Source organism: Sceloporus occidentalis, unplaced genomic scaffold (assembly GCF_023333645.1).
Source record: "Sceloporus occidentalis isolate IW3139 unplaced genomic scaffold, rSceOcc1.0.p SCAF_1, whole genome shotgun sequence".
Lineage (NCBI taxonomy): Eukaryota > Metazoa > Chordata > Lepidosauria > Squamata > Phrynosomatidae > Sceloporus > Sceloporus occidentalis.
The window spans coordinates 182,798,877-182,822,364 of record NW_028316981.1 but is presented as its reverse complement, the minus strand read 5'-3'; the positions used below and the strand labels follow the sequence as shown (position 1 = coordinate 182,822,364).

General features: G+C 43.3%; 1 protein-coding gene across 4 annotated transcripts in view; it reads left to right on the top strand.

Annotated features, from left to right (window-relative positions):
- The window catches only part of LOC149322987 (filamin-A), a 108,885-nt gene that overhangs the window by 37,623 nt on the left and 47,774 nt on the right, over nt 1–23,488 (top strand). For all 4 annotated transcript variants that reach the window (XM_089485803.1, XM_089485801.1, XM_089485802.1 and 1 more), the window contains exons 7-21: nt 1,151–1,269; nt 2,005–2,082; nt 2,173–2,335; nt 6,806–7,006; nt 7,529–7,666; nt 11,192–11,318; nt 12,579–12,715; nt 13,705–13,898; nt 14,911–15,024; nt 15,293–15,436; nt 16,931–17,054; nt 19,788–19,948; nt 20,043–20,133; nt 21,572–21,741; nt 22,894–23,011. In XM_089485803.1, coding sequence (XP_089341929.1) covers nt 1,151–1,269; nt 2,005–2,082; nt 2,173–2,335; nt 6,806–7,006; nt 7,529–7,666; nt 11,192–11,318; nt 12,579–12,715; nt 13,705–13,898; nt 14,911–15,024; nt 15,293–15,436; nt 16,931–17,054; nt 19,788–19,948; nt 20,043–20,133; nt 21,572–21,741; nt 22,894–23,011 — 2,079 coding nt within the window. The remainder of the gene's footprint in view (nt 1–1,150; nt 1,270–2,004; nt 2,083–2,172; nt 2,336–6,805; nt 7,007–7,528; nt 7,667–11,191; nt 11,319–12,578; nt 12,716–13,704; nt 13,899–14,910; nt 15,025–15,292; nt 15,437–16,930; nt 17,055–19,787; nt 19,949–20,042; nt 20,134–21,571; nt 21,742–22,893; nt 23,012–23,488) is intronic.

The window sequence follows — 23,488 nt, the reverse complement described above, 5'->3', positions numbered from 1 at the left end:
AGCTGCTAGGAGTTACAGTCTAACAATATCTGGAAGCCTGTATGATCTCCACCCTTGAATTCAAAGGCCTACTATAGTGAGAAGGCAAATAATTTGTTCGTAAGGCACTTTAGTTAGGAAAGGGATGAGAACTGTGGAAGGGATTGTTGATAAATAAAACAGCAGCCTCATGGATCTAGATTCTAATGAGAATCGTCATGATATTTTCAGACCTTTTTGTTGAAAATATCCTGTGATTAACTTGTGATGGTCAATCATTCTGTACTGTTCTGTGTATCTTAACTTAATCTTCCCCAGCATGTCAATCAGTTGTTTTGGACTTTGACTCATTTCACACCCAGCTGTCATGGCAACAGACTGCTGCTGAGTGGGAATGATGGGATTCTAGTCCTGCACATCTAGAAAGTGCCAAATTTGTGGGGTGAAGGGAAGGCTGTGCTAATGGCACTGTCTAGCCATATGACCTTAGATGAGATAGTGTTGGGATAACAAGCTTGTAGTTATGAACTGAATAGCACTTGATGTATTCTTTAGCACTTCTATGTTCTTCATCTAGATGAAGAATGAAAATCTTGTAGCCCTCCAGATGTTTGTTGACCCACAAGTTCCAGCAGCCTGAGCAGCATAAGCAATAGTGAGGAATGCTGGAAATTGCAGTTCAGCAATCATTAGAGTGCAATAGAATTCCTGCCCCTTATATAGATCATGGCCAACATCTTATGTAATTAAGAATACACAACAAAAGTAGTGCCTCCTAATCTGCTCCCCCCCACACACACAACATACCTTAGAAGCTAGCAACCACACTGAGCAATGAAGGTCTGTTCTACTGCTGTCTGGGGTGCGACAGGATAAGTTTCAAGCCCCCCCCCCCTCACTGGCAAGTGAGGCTGTGACAGTCCAAAACAGGACCCTTGTTACAGTTCCTTGATGCACTGCAGTTCATTTGTGAGAGGAAGCTGGAAATGTCATATTACTGCACTGAGCAGTCACCAGGGGAATAGACTTTAATCGCTTAGTGCAGCTGCTGGCTGTTAAGGTAGGTAACAATATTCCCACAGTTGTGAATACATAGCAGGCACCCCCTACTTTTTGATGACCCACTGTTATGATTGTTCTAAATTTTTGACTGTTGCCTCTTGTATTTCAGGTATTGAACCAACAGGGAACATGGTGAAGAAGAAGGCTGAGTTCACTGTAGAAACCATCAGTGCTGGCCAAGGAGAAGTGCTGGTCTATGTAGAAGATCCTGCTGGGCACCGTGAAGAAGTGAGTACTGTAGGCAGCATGCTGTGCGAGTTTAGGTTAGGTGAGAGTTTAAGGTTGGAGGGATTTGGGTGGAATGGGCCTCTTTTTTGTGCTCCCTGAAGACTCCCAGCAGCCCCAGCCTCCCATTTAAAAAAAAAATTCAGCACAGTTTTTGCCCATAAACCATGAAAATCGCTCCCAAGTGTGTGGAAACACATTAAAAAATTATCCTCACCTGACTCCCACAAGCACCCGAAAATCCTTTGCTACCCCCAATACTAATGTTTTCCTTTGCAGGGAGTGCTGCAACAGAAAATGATAGAATGTTAGCTGTTTTTTCGGGGGGGGGGGGCGGTTAAGAAAGATTGCAGAGGAAAATTGTATTTGGGCTCGTTGCAGGGTGTAGCCCATGCGGAATCAAGTTGGAAAAATGGACCCCTAGCCCCCCCATGCGCTTCCCCACCTCTGAATTAGACAGACATATTAGGGCATAATGATCACTGCTCTAAGTGATTTAATGGGTAGAGTATCAGACTGGTATTTGGGAATTGCTGGTTCTATTTCCCAATGAGCCATAAAATTTAATGGATCAGTCACTCACTCTCTATTGATCTATGTAATGAGAATTGTGGGGAGGAAGAGATCATGCAAGTTGTCTTGAAGTTCTTTGGAGCAAAGGTGGGATATAAATGTAGCTAATAATAAAACAATATATTGTTCTTAATAGAAAATTATTAAATTTCTTGTGTTATCTAGGCTAAGGTGATTGCCAACAATGACAAGAATCGGACCTTTTCAGTGTGGTATGTGCCAAAGGTGACAGGTGTCCACAAGGTAGGAACTTTCAAATAATGTAAGTAAGCGGAAATACTGGGCCTTTTCTTTGTGTCATCCTCTGATTCCTTCCCCCTTTTTCTCTTTCAGGTGACGGTACTCTTTGCTGGGCAGCATATCGCAAAAAGCCCCTTTGAGGTGAATGTGGACAAATCACATGGAGATGCCAGCAAAGTCACTGCCCAGGGCCCTGGCTTGGAGCCTACAGGCAACATTGCCAACAAGACGACCTACTTTGAGATCTTCACTGCTGGTCAGTGGAAGGGGCAGGGATTCTCTGTCCAGAAGGGTGGGTGGAAGAATGACAGGCACTGCCAATCCCAAATGTAGCATCTGCATAAAACCAAGCATCTGTTGGAAAAGCTTGGTTTTCCTAGACTAGGGAGTATAAGTCCCATGTCCCCCATAATTGGACTGATGGAAGATGTGATCCAGCAATATCTAGTTCCCCTGCATTTCCCTGGAATTTGAAGACCTAAGGTAGTGAATAATAATAGGAAAATATGTATCCGTTCAGGATAGCAGCTCTCATCAGCCCCTATCTGGTGTAGTTGACAGTGAGCGATTATGAAATCTACAGTACAAAAGATGTTTGGAGGTCACCCCCATGCACCTTTTACCATAGTGAGACAACCTGTAGCTAATTTTATCCCTTCTCTATCTAGCTTCCTGTATGTTAAGGATCCAGGCTTGTCATTCAAGATAGGCCCCTTAACATAGCTCCTTCCAGCCACACAGGCAAATCGTTCATAGGCAGAAGCGATTGGTGATTCAAAACTGACTGCCTGTGAGCTTGTTATTTAACTTGGCAGGATATGTATCTAAACAATACCACAAAGTACACAATGGTACTTGGACAAGATCAGTCATCTCTATGACTATCAATCAGACTCTGGAAAAGATGACTTTGCAGGGGTATAGTTCTCAGAATTTCCCATGGTGGTGGGTGATTCTGGGGATCATAGTAAAAAAAAAAGTAACTCTTCTAAAGTTCTGTGAGTTCCAGCTCATCCAAGAATATTGGCTTCCTCTAGGAACCAGTTCTCTAACTCTAAAGTTCCCTTGAATGTCTGCTCATCTCCTTTCTGGCAGCAGGCTGTTTCCTTGTCCCAACAGCCCTTGGCAAACAACTGATCTCTTGTTGTCTCAGATCTTGCCTTTTGTATGCATGACTGGAAGTTGAACAGCCTCCTTTTGAGTCAGAGTCTGAAGACAACAGTGCCTTAAAATTACAATCTGCTGCCTAAGCAGTTTGCCTGATTTTCTGGCTGCAGCATCTTTCCAAGCATGAAAGTCTTTCGCTAAATCCAAGCTGAAAACTGGCCTGGTGCTAAGTAGAGCATAACTTGGCATTCCACAGTTTCTGTATCAGAGGAGTCTTCCCTGCATGTATGTGTGTGTTTAAAATTGCTTTCAGAAATGAGTTTACATGACCATGAGCCAGATGAAAGTTTGAAAGAAACTATAGAGAGTGGAGAACGGTCTTCACAGTATGTTGTTAGTTAAAAGCAACTGCAAAGTGAAATGAGGTTGCTATAAAGAGGAATTTAAATTACTTGATGTGTGCCTATATTTGGTGATTTCGCATGTCTGAAGACTGCAGTAAATGCTGAGCATAGTGATATAGTATAAAACAGTATGTTCAGTCCTCCTTATTTCTGATTTAAAGAGAGAAAATCCTATCCAAAAACTATTCTATTCCCTACATAAGTTATGTAGGTCACAAGCAAAAACCAGCTGAATGTGTCTCATATGTAATTGTGCTAGTCATGAAGAAGGGCCAAGAGATGTGGTGGAGGCATTTTCTCTCCACCTGACCCACTGTACACTGAAAACTTACCTTGAGAATCTCACCAGGAACTGCTGATGCAGTCCAGTTTATCTGTGCTATCATATGGATTAGACATGTCTTAGGGGTGGGAACTCAGACTTGCCCAAGAAGCTGAATATTGGCACACAACATGGTTTTATTTAGTTTGGTAGAAGGGTAGCCCATGTTGTCTCTGTTGGAAAGATAACAACAAAGAATATTGTATCTAAAAGCCTAACAGCTTTTAGTGGATATAAGCGTTTGTGAACTGCAGTCCACTATTTATTGTGTTTATATCCGACTTTACTCCTCCTACTAAGACTGAAGGTGGCTCATGCTATGATTTGAATACATAGTTATGCCTGAAAACACAGAAACGTATTATGGTAACCCAAAATTTAAGCAGGTTATCATGCTCTGCATTTTGCATGTGATTGTCTGACACCATAGTTCTTAAGGTCCTTCAGAATTTTGTTGCATTTGAGCTCTCACAATCCATTACTATGGTGCAATCTGACTAGGGCTTCCAAAAGTCCAAAATACTGAGAATACAATAGAGTTTGAGAACCATTGGTTTAAAATGCATTTGCCTTCCCATGCTTTTTGCTTGGGATGGAATTAATTGTGGTGAAGATTTTCCACATTTCATGTCGGTTGATTGTTCTGTCACCAGCATCAAACACATATTGTGATGTGGAAGGCCTTGTTCAGCAGCAGTTCCAGCTTCTTCCCTTCTCTCCATGTCAGCCATGTAAAGATTTGTGACTGCTCTTTGTCTGATCAGAAGATTTTTTCTTCAGGGTACAGTTTTTGAAATGTTCTAGACCAGTCCTACTCATTTGTAAGCAAGTGGACCAAAATTATTCCCATTTTATGAGCTCTTACATGTCTCAGGTCTTGCATTCAGGACAGCAGGGTGGATCTAAAGGATTGAAACTTGGAATGATCAGCGCAAAACAAAAAAAAGAGGGGTATTATAAACAGTGCCTTGAAATATTGCAGGCTTGGAACAGGTATGGCAAGCAGAAGGTCAGTCAGCCATTAATGGAGAAGCTCTGATTCCCAGAAGCAGGAAACTTCTATCCTTCTTATCTTTTGGTTTCAACTGCAGCTATTTGTGAATGGAAACCTAGGAAGTTTATTTCTGAAAAGCTGTTGTTCCCAGGAATTTTAACCTCACTAGAATATCTCCTAAGGCATCAGTTTGCCTTTGGATTCATTTAGAGGGTGTGGTGTAGTGGTTTGTGTATTGGACTACAACTCTAGAGACCAAGGTTTGAATCCCTGCTTAAGAGTGATCCTGAGCGAGTCACACTCTCACAGCCTCAGAGGAAGACATCCATGGTATCTATCCTCAGCACTCTTCTCCAGCACCACATTTTAAGTTTATTTTCTTCCTGTCCTCCTCCTCCACTGTCCAGCTCTCACATTCATACATGGCGATGGGAAATACAATGGCTTGGGCAATCCTCATTTTAGTGTTCAGAGTTATATCTTTACATTTTCAGATTTTATCCTGTTCTTTCATAGCTGCCTTTCCCAATCCTAGTCATCTTCTAATTTCTTGACTGCAGTCTCTGTTCTAATCAATGTTTGATCCAAAGTATGGAAACTGTTTTGATTACTTCAGTCTTCTCCTTATCTAGGATAGATTCTTGTAGATCTTGCACAGTCATTATTTTTTGTTTTCTTAATGTTCAACATTAAGCTTACTTTGGCACTTTCCTTCTTAGCCTTTTCAGTAATTGCTCCAGATCTTTGTTGGTTTCTGCTAGTAGTGTCGTGTCATCTACATTTTTTAGGTTGCTAGCGTTTCTTTCTCTGGTCTTCACTTCTACTTCTTGAGTCTAATCCTGGCCTGTGTAATATATTTTTTGCATATATGTGGAATAAATAGGGTGATAGTATGCAGCCTTGCCTGGCCCCTTTGTTGATTGGGAACCATTCTTTTTCTCCATATCCAATTCTGATGGCAGCTTCTTGTCCTGAGTACAGGTTACGCATCTGGACAATCAAATGTATTGGCACTTCCATTTCTTTGAGTGTATTTCATAGCTTTTCATGGTCTATACTGGTAAAAGCTTTGCAGTACTCAATAAAGTCTGTGTAGATTTTCTTTTGAAATTCCCTGGTACATGCCATTATCCATCATATGTTTGCAATGTGATCCCTAGTGTCTTTTCCTTTCCTGAATTCAGCTTGCATCTCTGGCTTTTCTCACTCCTTGTATTGTAGGAGTCTTTGCTGCAGAATTTTGAGAATGACTGCTTGCATGGGAAATTAGCACAATGGTCCTGTAGTTGCTGCAGTCTTTTGTGTCTCTTTTCTTGTATATTGTATATACAAGAATGTATATTGATTGTTTTCAATTTGGGGGCTACTGCTTTTTTTCCATATTTGTTGACATATTTTAGTTAGAATTGAACTTGATTCTGTCTCTGTGGATTATTCCAGTTCTATTGGCATATCATCTGTTCCTAGTGATTTATTTTTCCCAGTTACTTTGAGTATGGCTTTCACTTTGCTTTCCAAGAGAGAAGTTATGGTCTTGAAACTTCGGGCAGTCAGAAGACTAAGGAAGTCTGCAAGAATAACCACCAAGAAGATGATGGCTCCCATTTCAGTTGGGCAGTGAATCCACTTCAGGTTCATCCAGCCTGTAAAGGAGTCTTTCTGAACCATAGCTCTAAAATAGATCTGACACCATGGATTGTTCTTTTAAAACTAGCAAAACCTGGAATGGAGTGAATGCCTTACAGACAACAGGAGCTGTCATTTTATGATTAAAACCATTAGAAAGTATTTTTAACTGTGGTAAAAATCTTGGTGTAATGGCAATCTGAAGGTTAAGCAAAAGGGACAATGTATTTTGTGTCTGTATCTCCATTTTAATATTACCATTTCCCTTTCTAGGTGCTGGGGTTGGGGAAATTGAAGTCATCATCCAAGACCCAACTGGCAAGAAGGGGACAGTGGAGCAGCACCTGGAGGACAAAGGCAACAGCACCTACCGCTGCACCTATAAGCCCACTCTGGAGGGCACATATACGATCTATATCACTTTTGGTGGAATCCCTATCCCACGCAGTCCATATACAGTCACCGTGGGGCAAGGTGAGTTTACCATCATGCACTGGGCTTGCTAGTGGGACATCTTTTTCTTTCACACTGTTGCTTCTGCTTGGGGTTTTTTCTCTCCAGAAAGTGTGTGGGAGGATGCTCTCTTCTGTGCTAACTTATCTCCTCTCTGCCTGCCTCCTCCTGTCCTGGGCCAGCTCTCCTCTGCTCTCTTCTTTCTTCTCTGAAGAGCCACCTCCCTGGATCTCTGTTGGCACTCATCTCCTCCCAGCTGCTCGGCGCCCGGACCCAGGGCCAATGGTATTTCACTCTTGGGGCATGGGTGGGGTGATCCTGTGGTGAGGGTTTATGACAGTGTTCTCTACAAGGACAACTTGTTGGCTTAAAATCATACCTGTCTGCCTTTTGGTGGTGGGGAAGTTAATAAGGTGCCTGGCATGTTAATACGGGATAAAATCTGCCCAGTCACAAAGTTATGGAATCTTTTCTTCCTCTTCTCTCTCACTTTTTTGAGGAAAGATTCTAGTCACTCTTTTTCCTTTCTCTGTGCTGCTGTAGCCTGCAACCCCAATGCCTGCAGAGCAGTGGGCCGAGGTCTACAACCCAAAGGAGTCCGGGTGAAGGAAACAGCAGACTTCAAGGTCTACACAAAAGGCGCTGGTAGTGGCGAGCTCAAAGTTACAGTAAAAGGCCCAAGTAAGTTTGTGTGTCTCTATCTGCATACATGCACTGTTCACTACCAGTGACAGAATTTAAAAGATGGGATGGTTGGGGTGGCACTGCTTGGAGATGTTACTTTTTTTGAGCTAGTTCCCACAATCTAGTGTGGCCACACTGGCTGAGGGATTCTTGGAGCTGTACTCCAAAAAAGTAACTTTTTGAACTTCTGGGACTGATAGGACTTGTACAGGATCTTTGTGCTTTAATGTATAAACACTACTTTACTTTTTGTAATATTTTATTAATTATTCAGATGCAATAATTACAATATAATATATATATATGCACTTATACATGATGACTTATGTTACTACAATACCCAAATTTCAAAATTTCCTAATATTATATATCCTCTAGCATAATACAACTCTTACCTTGTATATAATGTATAATTTTAATATGTATACATCGTTCTCACTTTTACCCATTTAGCATCCCAGTTACCATTCTTTTCTTTTCTTCATCTTTCCTCCTCCTCTTCCTTCTATTATTCATTCCTCATCCTTCCTTTAACCTTCCTACCTAAAAAATTCTTGCCTTGCCTTTCTTCTTGTACTTCTCGTACTTCCTTGTATCTGATTTTCTAACTCCTCTCAGTTCTTCATGTTTATTCCTCGTATTTCCTTTGCATCCTCACTACACCTGCACATACCTTCTCTTCACATACTCATGCCATCACCAACTTACTTTGATCTTCCAATTGATGAAGAAAATGTTACCTTAGGTGATATTTAGACTGGAATTAAGTTATCCAATAGGGAAAAAAATGTAGAAGCACTACTTTTCAGTTTCTGCCTCTGGCTGCTGTTTGTGTCTAATTGACATGTTCAGGGATATTGCTGTTGCTTCTCTTGTTCAAAGTTAGAGCCATGTCTCATGTGGGGTTGCTCCTATGGGAGGCACACAGTATGCTGTAAACCTCAACCAGAGAGTATGTATACCCACATCTAACGGGAAACATAACACACTGCTAGGTTTCTGTTACAAAGAGCAGTGAGTAGATAGTGCCCTAACAAAGCATTAATATGATATTGAGATCTTCATTCTGCTATGCCAGTGGCTTTTGTTTGAGGGTGCAGCAGTTCTGACTCCTTGCTGGTTGATTTGCTTATGTACTCATAGGCTTTGCTCACAGAGCCTGATCACAAGGGTGAGTTGGCTTGCCAGCCCCCATAGCTGGGCCAAGACATTTTGTTGCTTGAGGCTAAAAAGATGGTGTTTTTGTCTGTTCCTTGTACAGAAGGTAATAAGATGTAGCAGTTGAATTTTATCTCAGTAGTGGAGACTAAAAAGTGTCCTACACCCCACCTGGGGGGCAGTAGGATTGCTTTGAAGGTGCAAGGCAGATTGCATGGGAAAGATAAGTCTTCTCCTGACACCTTGGCACCATTCCTCACACTGCAGGATCTCACTCCGTCTCATGCGAGGACTAGGCAAGTGACAGCAAACTTGTAGATGAATGGCCACAACATCTCTCTCTCTCTTCTGCCTAAGGCTTTAAACCATAGCTGTGCTCAGCTAGCTTATCACTCTGAAAATACAGAGGCTGCCCAGACCCAAGAAACAAAGGGAAGACCATGTGATCTTGTTTGCACTGTAAAAACTAAACAAGTTTGGATCTGGTCATTGCCTGCATAGGGGGGAGACAAGATGGGAAGGAGGATCTGTTGTAGTGTAGCCTTTGAATGCTTGAGATGATCAGACTTCTGCTCCCAGAACTCCTGATCCTTGGCCATAAAGGCTGAGTATCTGGGAGCAGAAGTCCAAAATTCCTGGAGGGCAGGAGGTCGAGAATTAGAGCTCAGTCTCATTCAGCTTTTGGAGAAATGAGCTGAAATTTGCTTAAATGTGGCAATTACCTGCTGTGGAAAATCTTAACTCTCCTCTGTTGCATTGCTGCAAGTGTTCAATTCTAGAAAGTCTCCCTAAGTGCAGTTGCTGTCAAGCCCCATTGCTTGGCTGGGGGGCTGTGAGAATTCCTGGGTCTCCTGGCAGGAAATGCCAATGAAATGGGCCTTGTGGGAAGGGCTCATCTTGGTATGCCTACTTTAAACAAGGAAACGTTGCCCAGCCAAGGAAGCAAAGCCATAAATTACACTATTGTGGTAGAGCAATGGTAGTGGTTGATGTGCGTGTGTGTATGTGTGTGTTTGTGTGCAGTGGAATGTGTGTGTGTGTCAGAATAGCAGGAAACAAGTTGATGGTAGAGGGGTCATAATGGGGTCCTGTCTAGGCTAGAAGGGAAGCTGCTGCAATACAAAGGCATATGAATGATGGAAAGAGGCTGGCTTTGACAATCATAACCCTGGGTTCAAACCACAAGCCTTCAAAGCAGGGTTGGGCAACTAGGCCTTGGGGTGGACTTAAGAAGCCTGCTGATTGCTCCCATTTGGAAGATAACCATCTTGAGAATGTGGCAGCATTTTATCCCCTTGAGGTGCCGTCCTATGAAGATCCCAAATGCAGACTATGTTACCCTTGGCAGCTGGGGGAGAAGAATGTTATGATATCCGGAATTCTTGAAATAGGAAACACTCCTTCATAGGGCTGAGGTGCAAGTAACAGGCTGCAGTCCTTGCGCAAACACAATAGACATGTTCAGGCAAAATACCTTCTGGGTGTTGAAGGGGAGATTGGGGTTATGTCCCTTGGTCCAGCCTCTTTGCCAAACAGGACTGGTATGGGGCATTTTGCTGCCTAAGCACATTGAACAAGCAGGCAGTCCCAGTCCATTAACAGATGCTGACTGAACTGGTGGTTGAATCTGACTGCTACACTGGAAACAGAAGAGGTTCCTTCACCAAAGGCCTGCCATATTGGATTTTTTCCAACATGGCTGCACAGTATTGTTCACAAGATGGAAGAGAAACACGTGGCTTTTTAGGGATACGTTACGCCTTGTTTCACTTGAACATGAGAAATATGAGGCCGTTTGTTAGCAGGATTGTAGGATTATTGTTTTTTTCCCTTTGTGTGTGGTTTTTACTACAGTCACCCTCCTATATCCACACATTCAACCATCCATGGCTTGAAAATATTCAAAATATAAATATAAATGTCAAAAAGCAAACCTTGATTTGTCTATTTTATATAAGGGACACCATTTTACTATGCCATTTTATATAATGGGACTTGAGCATCTATGGATTTTGTTATTCATGGTGAATCCTAGAACCAAAACATATACCAAGGGCCCGGAGTACTTCTGTTTGCAAGGCAGCCTGGGCCCAACAGATTTTGCTGTTTGGAGCAAAGCATCAAATGTTGCCCCACCTCTCTGACTCAAAATATATTTTGTCCAACGCTAACTGAGTTACTTTGCTGCCAGAGATAGAATACAAGCACCTCTCTTTTCCTAGCAGGAAAAATACAATTATAAATGAAATAGCAGTTTGCTGCCATTCCAGTAATACCCAGAATTAGGTGCAGTAGGCACCAATTTGGTCATTCTATGTGGATTGGCCCTGCTCATCTGTTCTCCTACTCTTTCTCTCTCCACAGAAGGACTGGAGGAACGTGTCAAGCAGAAGGACTTGGGTGATGGCGTGTATGGCTTTGAGTACTACCCCACTGTGCCTGGCAACTACACAGTCACAATTACTTGGGGCGGGCAGCACATCCCCCGCAGGTGAGACAGAGGTGATATTAGTAGGGGGCAATGTTGAGGGAAGGCATGATTGGAGGGGTCCTCTACTATGAAAGAGGTAGGGAAGAGCACATGCTTTGGGTCAAATCCTATTATTATTATTATTAGTATTAGTATTATTATTATGGTAATATATAGTCTATGTGGATGCTTTGGATCCCTTCCGATTCTCCTTTATTTGAATGCTCTAGCATTCAAAGTGATGGTCTTGGTTACAGAATGTTCATTTCATTTTAATTAACTATATTTTATATCTCAGTTCCCTTATGGGTTGTAATGTCAACAGTTTTCGTGAGGTGCTGTGTGAAGGCCTTAGCCAGGGATAAGCAACCTGGTGGATTTGTTACTTCAGGGATTACAACTTTTCTATACAACCCTCACTCCACTTGGCTATCCACCCAACAGTGATAGCTTTATTGCCCAACCGAAATGCACAATATACTTGTAAGCTTTCAAAGCTCCATTGGTTTCTTTATTAGGAAAGATATTACATACCAAACAGGGAAAAAATTAGAGATATTAGTAAGATGCCTGCATTGTGTTGTTTCTGTCCTTACTTAAGATGGTATGGGGAGGGTATCTTTAGCAGGCTGGCCCCTCTTCCTCTGGCCATGCAATAATTGGGCAAAATCCAGGAAATTTAAAGTCCTTTTTCATACCAACAAGGACTCCCCTTTGCAGTCCTTTGTTGATATGCAAATGGATTTTAAATTTCCTGGGCTTTGTCCAAATGCTGCCTGGCCAGAAGAGGGGCCAACCCAGCTAAAGATATGCTCCCAATACCATCTTAACTAAGGACAGAAACAACAAAATGCAGGTATCTTACTAACATCTCAAATTTTTCTCCAGTTTGGTATGTAATCTTTTTCCTGATGAAGAAGCCAGTGGAGTTCCAAAGCTTGCAACAAGTATATTGTGCATTTCGGTTGGCCAATAAAGGTATCACTGTTTGGTGGGTTTTTGTTTGAATTTAATAAATGGCCAACACAGCTACCCCTGCATGTTTTCCATTTGACTATTTTCAGCAATTGTGGGAGTCACAGTATAAAACTTCAGGATAGCATCAGGTTGCTTCTCTCTGGCCAGAGCAAGTTTATAACAAAACAGGGTCCTAACCAAATTGTAATTTACGAATGTACACAACTAAAATTCATGAAGAAAAGCTTGTTATAGTGCAGAACTGGACTGCTCTGAAGTTTTTATGCCTGAGACTAAACATAAGCATTATTTTTTCACCACTAGCCCATTTGAGGTGAAAGTGGGAACAGAATGCACAAACCAGAAGGTGAGAGCTTGGGGACCTGGCTTGGAAGGAGGTGTCGTTGGCAAGTCAGCTGATTTCGTGGTGGAGGCTATCGGAGATGATGTTGGCACACTAGGTAACTTGGAGAGCCAGACGATAACCTGATGTGGTACAGGGTTCATGGGTGCAGGCGTCTTGATTTTTCATACCATGCAGGAAAAAACACTGAAGCTTGATCCAGACAGGACAGTTATTCTGGTCCAATGAAAAAGAACTAATCAGGCAGTAGGGCCTCACCCTGCTTTCACATACCATTTAGAGACTCAGATTTGCAATATGGGTATATATCTAGATTCAACCCTGATTGGCTACCTAGTTTTTTTGAAATACCAGGATTGGATTAGTGTTCCAACTACAGATATTTCTGTGGATAATGGATCTGGCCCTGGTGATGTATACCTTCGGTACATCCTATTTAAATTTCTTTCACACATGGATTTGCCTTCGAAAAATGTTTGAGAAGTTCAGTTGGTCCAGAGTGTTGAATCTGGGGTGGATTGCAAGGAACATGTAGCTGCCTTCTTATAAGTGACTACCAGTTTCTTCCTGGGTACAATTCAAAGTGCTGATGATGGCCTATAAACTGCTATACAAGAGCAGATCTTTCTCCCAAGGGGAGCTTACCACAGTTTTGATATTTTCATGGGAAGACTTTCTCTTGCTCCTCCTGCCATGATTTGAGTGTTTGTGAGGTAGTTTCTTGGTAGCCACTCAGACTTTGGGAGTCCTTATGGAGGAAGGTATCCCTCTCTTGTCTTTCTACTTGCAGGCAAAAATATTATTTTTTGTTCTAACAGGCCTTTGGCATCCAAGCTGGGCTGTTGTTGAAGAGGGACTGAAAATACCGAATGCTCTTGTTTGTTTGTATTAGTTTTGTTTAAATTTTCATCAGCTCCCACAAGTGCCCGTTTTGTGGTTGAAAAGTAGAATGTAGATGAATAAACTAAAATTTTGCCTAGTATCCCACATCCAGAGGCTGAGTGGACATGTCTCCAAGTCAGTGCACCCACCCCTGGCCCAGTTCTGATCATGTATCTCCATACTCTTGACAACTATGCCCTACAGGTTTCTCGGTAGAGGGCCCTTCGCAGGCAAAGATAGAGTGTGACGATAAGGGTGACGGCTCGTGTGATGTGCGCTACTGGCCCCAGGAACCTGGCGAGTATGCAGTCCATGTGCTCTGTAACAATGAAGACATCAAGCTCAGTCCCTTTATGGCAGAAATCAAAGCTGCTCCCAAGGACTTCCACCCTGAGAAGGTAAGTAGGGTTTTCCTTTGTGCCACACCCTGGACTTTGTGTGTACCAGCATGGATAGACATACTTCTGGAGTGGAGAGCAGAACTTGAGAAGGTAGTAACTGTGAGGCTCATTGGTGGATGGAGAATGGGTACTGCAGCCATGTCTTCTAGATTGCCTTTTCAAGGCTGTGTCTGTATGCAGCATTTAAATCCAGAGTGGGAATCATGTGGCGCATTGTAGTGTTGGACTGCAGCTCCCAATGTGCCTCAGCATTTGTTATCCTGACTAGGGCTGCTGGAAGTTACAATCCAACAACATCTGGTGAGCTGCATGATTCCCACCCCTGGGTTAAATTAACTGCTCTTATCTGATGAACATTTGCTTCCTTGGAAAACTGAGTCCTGGTTCTAGCAGTTGTAGAACAGGGATGGGATTCATGTGGTCTTCTGGATGTGGTCGGACTGCAATTCCCAGCATTCCTCTCCACTGGCTGTACTGGCTTGGGCTGATGGGAATTGCAGTTCAACATGTGAAGGTCTACATGGTGTCCTGCAGTAGAAGAATTTGGAGGCGTGAAGGGAAAGTTCACTAGAGGTTCTGGATGAGATTGCCAATGCTAAGCAAAGTTCTAATACAGGCTGCCACAGTCCTGTGGGCTGCCCTGTTTTAATTCTGATTTCATGTCTACTTACTCCCATTTGTGTTCTCCATTAATAACAATAGGGCACAACTAGCTCAAAACAAGAGCAACCACCCACAAACTATGCTATGAGCTTGTGTGTCTGCTGATAAATCTTTACACCATAACACCTTGAATGTTGTAATACGCAAATGTTAAGACTGCAGCCAAAGGTGTCTCCTCTGCCTGTGAGAGTTAATGTGCACTTCCTTTGGCTACCAGGTTGTTTAGAGTAGCAGTGTTTTGACTGTCACTTCTGACTGCCCTTACATGCTTTACAAAGGCCAGTGTGGGACTCTCACACTATGGTGGAAGCTGCTTTATCTCACATCTTCTTTTATCCATTTCCAGGTAAAAGCCCATGGCCCAGGACTAGAGAAGACTGGCGTTGCAGTCAACAAACCTGCAGAATTTACAGTGGATGCTAAGAATGGTGGAAAGGCACCTCTCAAAGTGCAAGTACAGGTGAGGCTCATTTGCACTGGCAAAGTCCAAATAGGGCTTCCTCGACTTGAGGTTCTCCAGATATGTATGACTACAACATCCAGGAACCTAGTAAGCATGGCAGCTATGCTGGAGATTATGAGGGTTGTAGAGGTCCCAGTTGGGTGAAGGGAGAAAGCAGGTGGGAAAAGATGTTGTGGAGAGTGGTTGGAGAGGGGTAGGAGGGGATGTGACAAAGAACTTCTAGGATAACATGTCAGAAACTCATTTCCAATTTCCTCCATCTCAGGATTCTGATGGATCTCCTGTGGATGTGTCTGTGAAGGACAATGGCAACGGCACCTACAGCTGCTCCTACTTGCCCAAGAAGCCTGTGAAGCACACAGCCATGGTATCCTGGGGAGGAGTCAACATTCCCAACAGTCCTTACAGGGTCAGTTTTGTCTCTCTTGCATCAGTGGAGGTGGGCAGAGTATGGGACTCCATTATCTTCACTCCTAGAGAATAAAAATTTTACAAAGGGATCAGAATCAAGGGCTGGCATCCTATGAGTTAGTCCCAACTCAGTTCGACCCATTCAATCAATTGTTGATTGGTGAGCCAACTTGGAGGTAAATGTAATGGATTCAGTGGGTCTACTCTAGTCTGGACTGAAAGAGATTTGGGCTGAGATGCGTATTCCCCTTAGCATAAGGCCTTCCAGGCATTGTTGGAGTGCTGACTAGAATTGATGGGAGCTGCAGTCCAACAAAATATGGAAGGTTGCACTTTGCTTTCCCTTGCATTAGCAGGTGGTTCCAGCTTATGGTGAAAATATGTTTTCCCTATATGACCCAGAGTGTCTTTCCACTGCAAATAAATTGATCCTGCTGCTCTTGTGATGCCCACCTTTTTTCTGTCATGAAAGTCAAAGTGGCATCTTGCAAGGGTTTCTTCATGGCATCTCATCCAGACCCAGCCCTCCTTAGCTTCAACAGATTGGCTGCATCATATACCCTTAGAATATGCTGTAAACTTGTGACATTCCTGTTCCTGATAGATTCCATGCCAATACCATTCTGAAATTCTCTTTTCTGTCTTATTGTCCCCAGACTGCCCTGCCTGCAGTTTTGCCTTCTGGCCTAGTGGTGATCAAGTTACTGAGGTCTTGGGATTCATTCCACTCCCTTGAGCCCTCTTGGTTTAGGGTTTTCACCCTCTCCAAAGCCAGAATTCACTTACGGATTAAAAAATGCCAACATTGGCACTTGCACACACTAAAACATAGCCATATGCTTTGTGGTAGAGCACTAAATCCAGTTACTAATCCCAAATAGAGTAGGTCCATTAAATCAACAAGACGTAAGTGTTGGCTTACTATTCAGCAACTGATTCAGTTGGTCTACTTTAGTTAGAACTAGCAACTTGACTTTGGCCAATAGCTGCTCCTGGAGGCTTCCATGTTCTCCCATTTTGGCCAACAAATGTTTTTGACATATGGTCCAGAAAGACCCTGGCAGGCGTTAAAAAAGGTATTTGAAGGCCACATAATTCCTGCTCTAATCTCCCTTACTCTAGTCGATTTAAATATGTAGCCTAATTGTGTGTGTGTGTGTGTGTGTGTGTGTGTGTGTGTGTAGTCTCTAAAGATACTGTAAGACCCTCTGTCCTAAGGCTGGGTTATCTTTTCTCAGTCTTGAAGGTTTAGCACACTCATCTATAACAACAGCAATGGAACTTTACTTAAACTCCTTTTTAAAAACATTAGGGAAAGAGCCCTAGGGATGAATCAGCAAGGGTTTCTCTAATATCCCAGCAAGAAATGCCACAACTTTGTGACAGCTATGTGTTTCAGTTGTGGAGCCTGTCCACCCCACTCCATAGCCCTCCTCTGTCAATCCAGCCAATTTAAGAGACAACAATAACTGTTTTTATACATGCCTCCTAGGTGAATGTTGGCGCTGGCACTCACCCCAACAAAGTGAAAGTTTATGGCCCTGGTGTGGCCAAGACTGGCTTGAAGGCTCACGAGCCAACCTACTTCACAGTCGACTGCACAGAAGCTGGGCAAGGTGAGCCTAGAAGGGTTTTCATAGCTCCATATTGTCTACCAATATTTTTAGACATGAATGCTTTATCTTGGAAAGCTGCATGTTGCATTGCTGCAACAGAGGTCTACAAGCCACCCCAGTTCCTTTGCTTCTCCCACTCCCCTTTAAACAACCTGAATGCAGTGCTGGTTCATGGGATGGGGAGAAATTGCAGCTCCCCATACAAACCTGGCAGGGTTTTAAAATCTATACGGGAGGGCTTTCTCGCAGTCTATCACCATCACAGGCCTGCTTGGTGAGCCTTTCTCAGTGGCTGCTCCCACCCTCTGGAATTTCCTTCTGTGGGAGGTTAGGCTGGTTCCTTCCCTGCTCTCATGTTGCCTGCAGGCAAAGACCTATTTGTTTAAGCAGGCTTTTAATGTGTAAGCAGGGAGGCTGCTTATTGGAATGTGTGTTTGTTTTTTTAAAAAAAACTTTGGTATGTCTTTTTAAAGATTTTATACCCTTTAATGTGGTAATTTTTAATTGTTTTTAAAATGTTACTGCGTCCTAGTTGTTGTTTTCTTTGGGAGCCACCCAGGGTCCCACTCTGGGGAAAAGGCAGCATACAAATGAAATAAATAAATAAGCTCAGATAGACTGGTTGCTGTTGCCTGGCTCCTCTGCTACTGTCAAGTTGGAAGCAGAGCTGAAGGAAGTCAGGTAAATTTATTGGGAGTGCCTGATATGAAGGAAGATCCTGGATGCTACTGGGGAAGTGGCAGGAGGCTCTGCCCCAATGGACTAGGTTAGAGGCGGCATACATCTAAGTGAGCCCACTTGGGTCATCCAAATTTCAGGCCTACCGTTCCCACTGCCCTTTACTTTCGGTCATACATAGGTTGGGGCTGGTGAGAGTGTCCTAGAAGGACAAAGTCTCCTCATTCTGATAGAAATACTAAAGTTCATGTGGTTTCTGATTCTTGCTTTATTAAAGCTTTTATCTTTTCAGATGGCTCCATATTGTGTAACATTAGTTCTAGACATGAAAGCTAACATGAATCCTGTGGTGTTCAGAATCATTATATTTCAGCTCCATAAAGGGCAGTGTGAGGCGGGGGGAATGATGTGTGCCTTAATACACATTGGTGTGTTTTGATGCTGGGATGCTGTGATACACATGCCTTGGTCTCCAGTCTAGCTGCAGTAACAACTGGGCAGGAAGCTGAAGGAGACTGCCCTGGAAATAATTAGATTGAAGATCCGGGCAGGAAAAGACTGCTTATTCTCTAGTCTCTTGCGCTATATAAACAATAGATGAAGCTCTTTCTGGTTCTGCTGTTTGGAGGAGTCCCACACACCTTCAGTACTGATCAATTTTGTATCCTAATGGCTGTTGATCATAGGCTGGTTTGTATTTAGAAGGTTGTCCAACCAGAGCTTTGGAGCCCTAGGGCTGCATGTTTCACAATGCAGGGGGTGGGAGATGAGGAAGAATACAAGCAGCAGAATGAGAAATGTTTGTACACACACCATTCACTTGAACTCAGACCACCCTCAACCATGGGGTAAGGGCAGGAAATGTATAGTTGTGTCTAAATGTTCTGTCAGTCCCAGTTAGCCTGGCCAGTCACCGAGGATGATGGTGATTGTCTTCTCACAACATCTAAAGAATTTATGTGGCTTTATGCTTCTGAACATGAAAGTAGACCAGGTGCCTATCTGCTTGGCACTCCAGTGATGTAGGACTGTAGCCAAAACTCTGGTTTTATAAGTACAAATATCCATTCCAAATAACTGCTGGGAGGAAAGAGGGTCTTACAGTGCCACTTCCCAGATGGAGACCTCTGTCCTCCACCTATTGCTTAAACACTTCTTCTCTAGCTTGGAGAGTGGGGGGTGTATGTATATCTAAAACTCTCCAAAGCCAGGACAACTCCAGGGAATGAAATCCTGTCCCTCTACCTTCTTCAAGCTAGAGTGTGGAAATGGGGCTCTCTTGTCATACTTTTACCAAAAGAAATGAAACTTCATGGCAAGTGGGGGATGTGGTCACCAACCAAAACTATAGTATCAACACTAAGAATTTCTCCAAGCACTCCACTATAGATCTAGAGCTGTAGTTTATTTATAGCAGCAGTCAGGATTGTGTGCTCCTCCAGATGTTCTTGTACAGTGGGCCCTTGGTATCGACTGTGGTTTGGTTCCTAGACCTCTTGTGGATTCCAAAATCTGTGCATGCTCAAGTCCCATTAAATACAATGAATATTTTCAAACCATGAGTGGTTGAATATGCACATACAGAGGGCTGGCTGTACTATAACTCCCATCATCCCCTTGTCATTGTATTGAGTGGAGCTGGTGGGAAGTGTAGGCCAAAACATCTGGAGAACCACCACCCCCAATCTGTGGTGACTTCCTTGCTCTACAAAATCCTCTCTTTATTTGGACTCTCCATGCTATTTGGAAGATGTCTGGAAGTTAATATTTAAAAATATATTTTCCAAGCTCTTAGATGGGATACTCTATATAGAGTGAGGCAGAATATATGTGCAAATGTCTGTGTGCAAGAAGGACACAAATGCTTTCCCACTGGGAAAAAGAAACAGAACCTGTAGCACAAGCTGCAGCACACTGAGAATTAACTTTCCCTTAAAAAGACTGGGGATCCACAGCATACTTTGAAGGCGGGCTGTGATAAAATATCCTGTTGCTGCTCTTAAACCAATAGCCCTCCTCCTTCCTCCTGCTGTTGAGCTTTGTCCTTTCTTAAAGGTGATGTGAGTATTGGGATCAAGTGTGCACCAGGTGTTGTGGGCCCAGCCGAGGCAGACATTGACTTTGACATAATTCGGAATGACAATGACACTTTCACGGTCAAGTACACACCCCGTGGTGCTGGCAGCTATACCATCATGGTGCTTTTTGCTGACCAGGTAAGTCCTCTTTCCAAGATGGCGGGTGCCAAATTTTGTATATGTCTGTGAGAACTAGATATAGTTCTGCTTACTTTTTTTTCTTAATCCCTAGGCTACCCCCACCAGTCCCATCAGAATCAAAGTGGATCCCTCACATGATGCTAGCAAGGTCAAGGCTGAGGGACCTGGCCTCAACAGAAGTGGTGAGTTGGGACACACGGTAAACCAGTGTGACTTGGGAAGTGGATGTGTGGCTGGTAAACTGAAGCAGGATCAAGGATGGGGAATGGCTCCTTGAAATCTGTACAGAAGAGGAAGTTCAAGTGTGTGCATTAAAAAGATGTTTACCATCTTGAAAGGTTGGCTTTGCTACAAGTGACTCCAATCTGCCTCTGTTTAGCTTGATATTCAAAGTGAGAGTTTGAATTACAGAGGGGGTGGCCCCCTTACTTATTGCTTTTAGAACAGGTTAGGGAACCAGTTTGGAATGGCAAACTTGGTTCCCAGTTTAGTGATCCCCTTCACGCAGTATGATATTAAGGGTGTTGCCTGCCCCCCTAACGTTGCTGGCTGCCTGGTCAAAAAAACAACAACAGCTGGCACTTCAGCTCCAAGAGGAGTCTGTTCCCCCTTGCCTTCTGAAACACAGGCAGATGGGGAGCCAAGCCAGGCACATTCAGGTGGTGTGTTGATATATGGCTGAGCCTAAAGATTGGTTCTGCCTGGCTCTTGAAATGCCTGGATGTCTTGAAATGCCTCCTTATTTTCCACAAACAGGGAATGCATTGAAGGCCCAGGATTAGAGAGGAAGCATCTCTGGTCCAGTTTGTGGGAAGCTATTAGTGCTAAGGTCATAATTTAGTGCAGTGAGACTTTTTTCACTGACAGGCATTTCCCTTCCCCCATTACCTTAGTGTTTCTGAAGAACTCTGCATCTCCTTCTCCATAGATGGATTTCATAGGCAATATATGATACTCTGGGACTTCCCCAGGATGCCATTAAGTGGGAAGGAAACTTCAGAAGGTTTTCTGCCCCTATGATCCTCACAGTTCCTCTCACCCAAGGTGAGAATCAGAGGTCTCCTTGGGGAATGCCATGGCGGCTGTAGTCTTGTCTCTAATCTTATTATCTGCTGTAATTTACTTTCCGTAACCTGCTTTAGTTTTATCTCTAACCCTACTCTATCACCTATCCCTTGAAAGTAGAAAGCTGCCACTCCCATAGTTGGAGCTGAAAAAAATGTGGGGAACAGAGAGTACAAGCCCTCTAAAATGAGTAATTGACTTCATTGCTTTTTTAAAAAAACAAACAAACAGTAGTTAGAACTTAAATCTTGGCAAGATGTTAAAAGCAATATGAAAGAGGCCTTAGAAAAACCTCTGTTGAACCACATGATTAGAAGAGTAGTGGAGCTGCTGCCAAGCAGTGTGTTGTTAACATATTAAGGTGCCTCATCCTGTGAGGCAGGCTGAGAAACATATGGACCTCTAAACATTACTGGAGTGTATTTGCCATAAACTCACAGCTGGGGAAGTCCTGTAATGGGGGATGATGGTAATTGTGATCCAAGAACATTGGGTGCCCAGCCCTGTCTGTGGGCTTCAGCAAACATTTTGATCATCCTTCTCTTTCTTCCCCAGGAGTAGAGATTGGTAAACCAACCTATTTCACCGTCAACACCAAGGCAGCTGGCAAGGCCAAGCTGGATGTCCAGTTCACTGGCCCAGCCAAGGGAGAGGCTGTTAGAGATTCAGAAATAATTGATCACCATGATAACACCTATACAGTCAAATACACCCCTGTGCAGCAGGTAAGTAGATGGGGAAGAAACAGGTAGATTTAAGAGTCTGGCCATACTTGAAACATGATGTGGACAGCAATGGCCTTAAGCCTGGAATAGGCAATGGAAACTAGATCCTAGACCTCCTCCCCCTCCTTGATTAAGGGGATCCCATGATTCTTGGTAGCTTTAGAGGAGTTGAGTGGTGCATCACTTTCATATAAGCTTGATCTTGTATCTTTTCCTTGCCTCCAGAGCACTTTGGAAGAGCAGGGGTTCTCCCTCTGTAAAGGAGTGTCTTGGAGATTGCTTACCTCAAGTCTTGAGGTGTTTTTACATTATTTTTTATTCAAAACCTTCTTACAAACTAAACAGTGACAAAAAAACAAACATAAAACATGTCATTGCCTGAACACAATCTATAACTGTTGAAGATCTTAATCCTAATCTAAATATAAAATGTAAGTTTAACAGAAGAGTCTGTTAAAGGGGAAACCGATGCAGTCACATTACCATTTTTAGCAAAACTAGGCTTTCAGTCAGTCCATGTTATGAACATGACACACTGAGCAGGAAAAGGGGAGGTTGTGAATTACATCATTTGTCACTGAAAACTGTACCTCTAGATGAGAGGTGAGGAAAATCTTGAAATCCCAGACCTGCTTCTGCATGAAAGTGGCAGGGGGCTGCATACCAGTAAGCCTGATGGTAGACGGAAGCAAAACCTTGGTGGGAAGACCTCTCTTCTGCCACCCCAAGGTACCTTGCCACTTCTATCAGAAGTGTTGAGGAACAATTTGGTGTTGCTGTGTTTCACCCATTCTCCAATGGCCATTTCCCCTTTATATCCCTGTTATTCTCAGGGAAAAGCTCAATAGAAGGGGAAGGGAGTGGTGTCATCATTAGGCTTATGGGGAAGAGAAAACTAAACCTCTCATTTCCTTGCTGTTCAGCTAATAAAAGCAAAAGGGACAGGAGAGGCCTAGCCCCAGATCTGTGCTGAAGAGCTGGGCGGTGTTCCCACAGCCCCTTCTCTGCACTCCACTTGCTCCTGTGAAGGGTCCTGTTAATGCACAGTAGAACACGTTTGGGGGGTGGGGGGGGGGAGCTGGCAGAGACCTGGGTAGAAAAGGTGCCTGCTGTGGATGATGGCTGATACACCACTGGGTTCTGTCTTAACAGGGTAACATTGGTGTGAATGTAACATATGGAGGAGACCACATCCCCAAAAGCCCGTTCAACGTGGGAGTGGCACCCACCCTGGATCTCAGCAAAATCAAGATCTCTGGACTTGGAGACAGTATGTATCTGGCATAGCATTGCTTATTTCTGCTTTTTCTAATTGTGGAAAGTAAATGGAGAATGCACTTCTAGAACTTGTTCTGGGTCATGATGGTGGTGGTAGTGGTGGATCTGCCTTTTTACTGCCCCAGCTCCCCTCCTTTTCATCAATGAAGGGAAGCGCCTGCTGTAACAGAGTCAGCAAGTACCTTACAAATTGTGAAGAGGGAGCTGAACAGTATTGCAGTTCTAGCTGGAAGCTACATGCTCAACATCTCAGAACCTTGTGGTGATAACTGAATTCTTGCTCAATATTAGTTTATCTTCTTCTCCTCTCCCACCTCCTGCCAGATTGGAGTCACATCATTTGCTTGCAGCTATGTGGCCATAACAGACAGCACAGTTCACATTGAACACAAATTCTTGTGTGTCCATCTGTATTGGTTTAAATTGTTATGGCTCATATCCTGACAAGAACATTGAAGATTTTACCAAT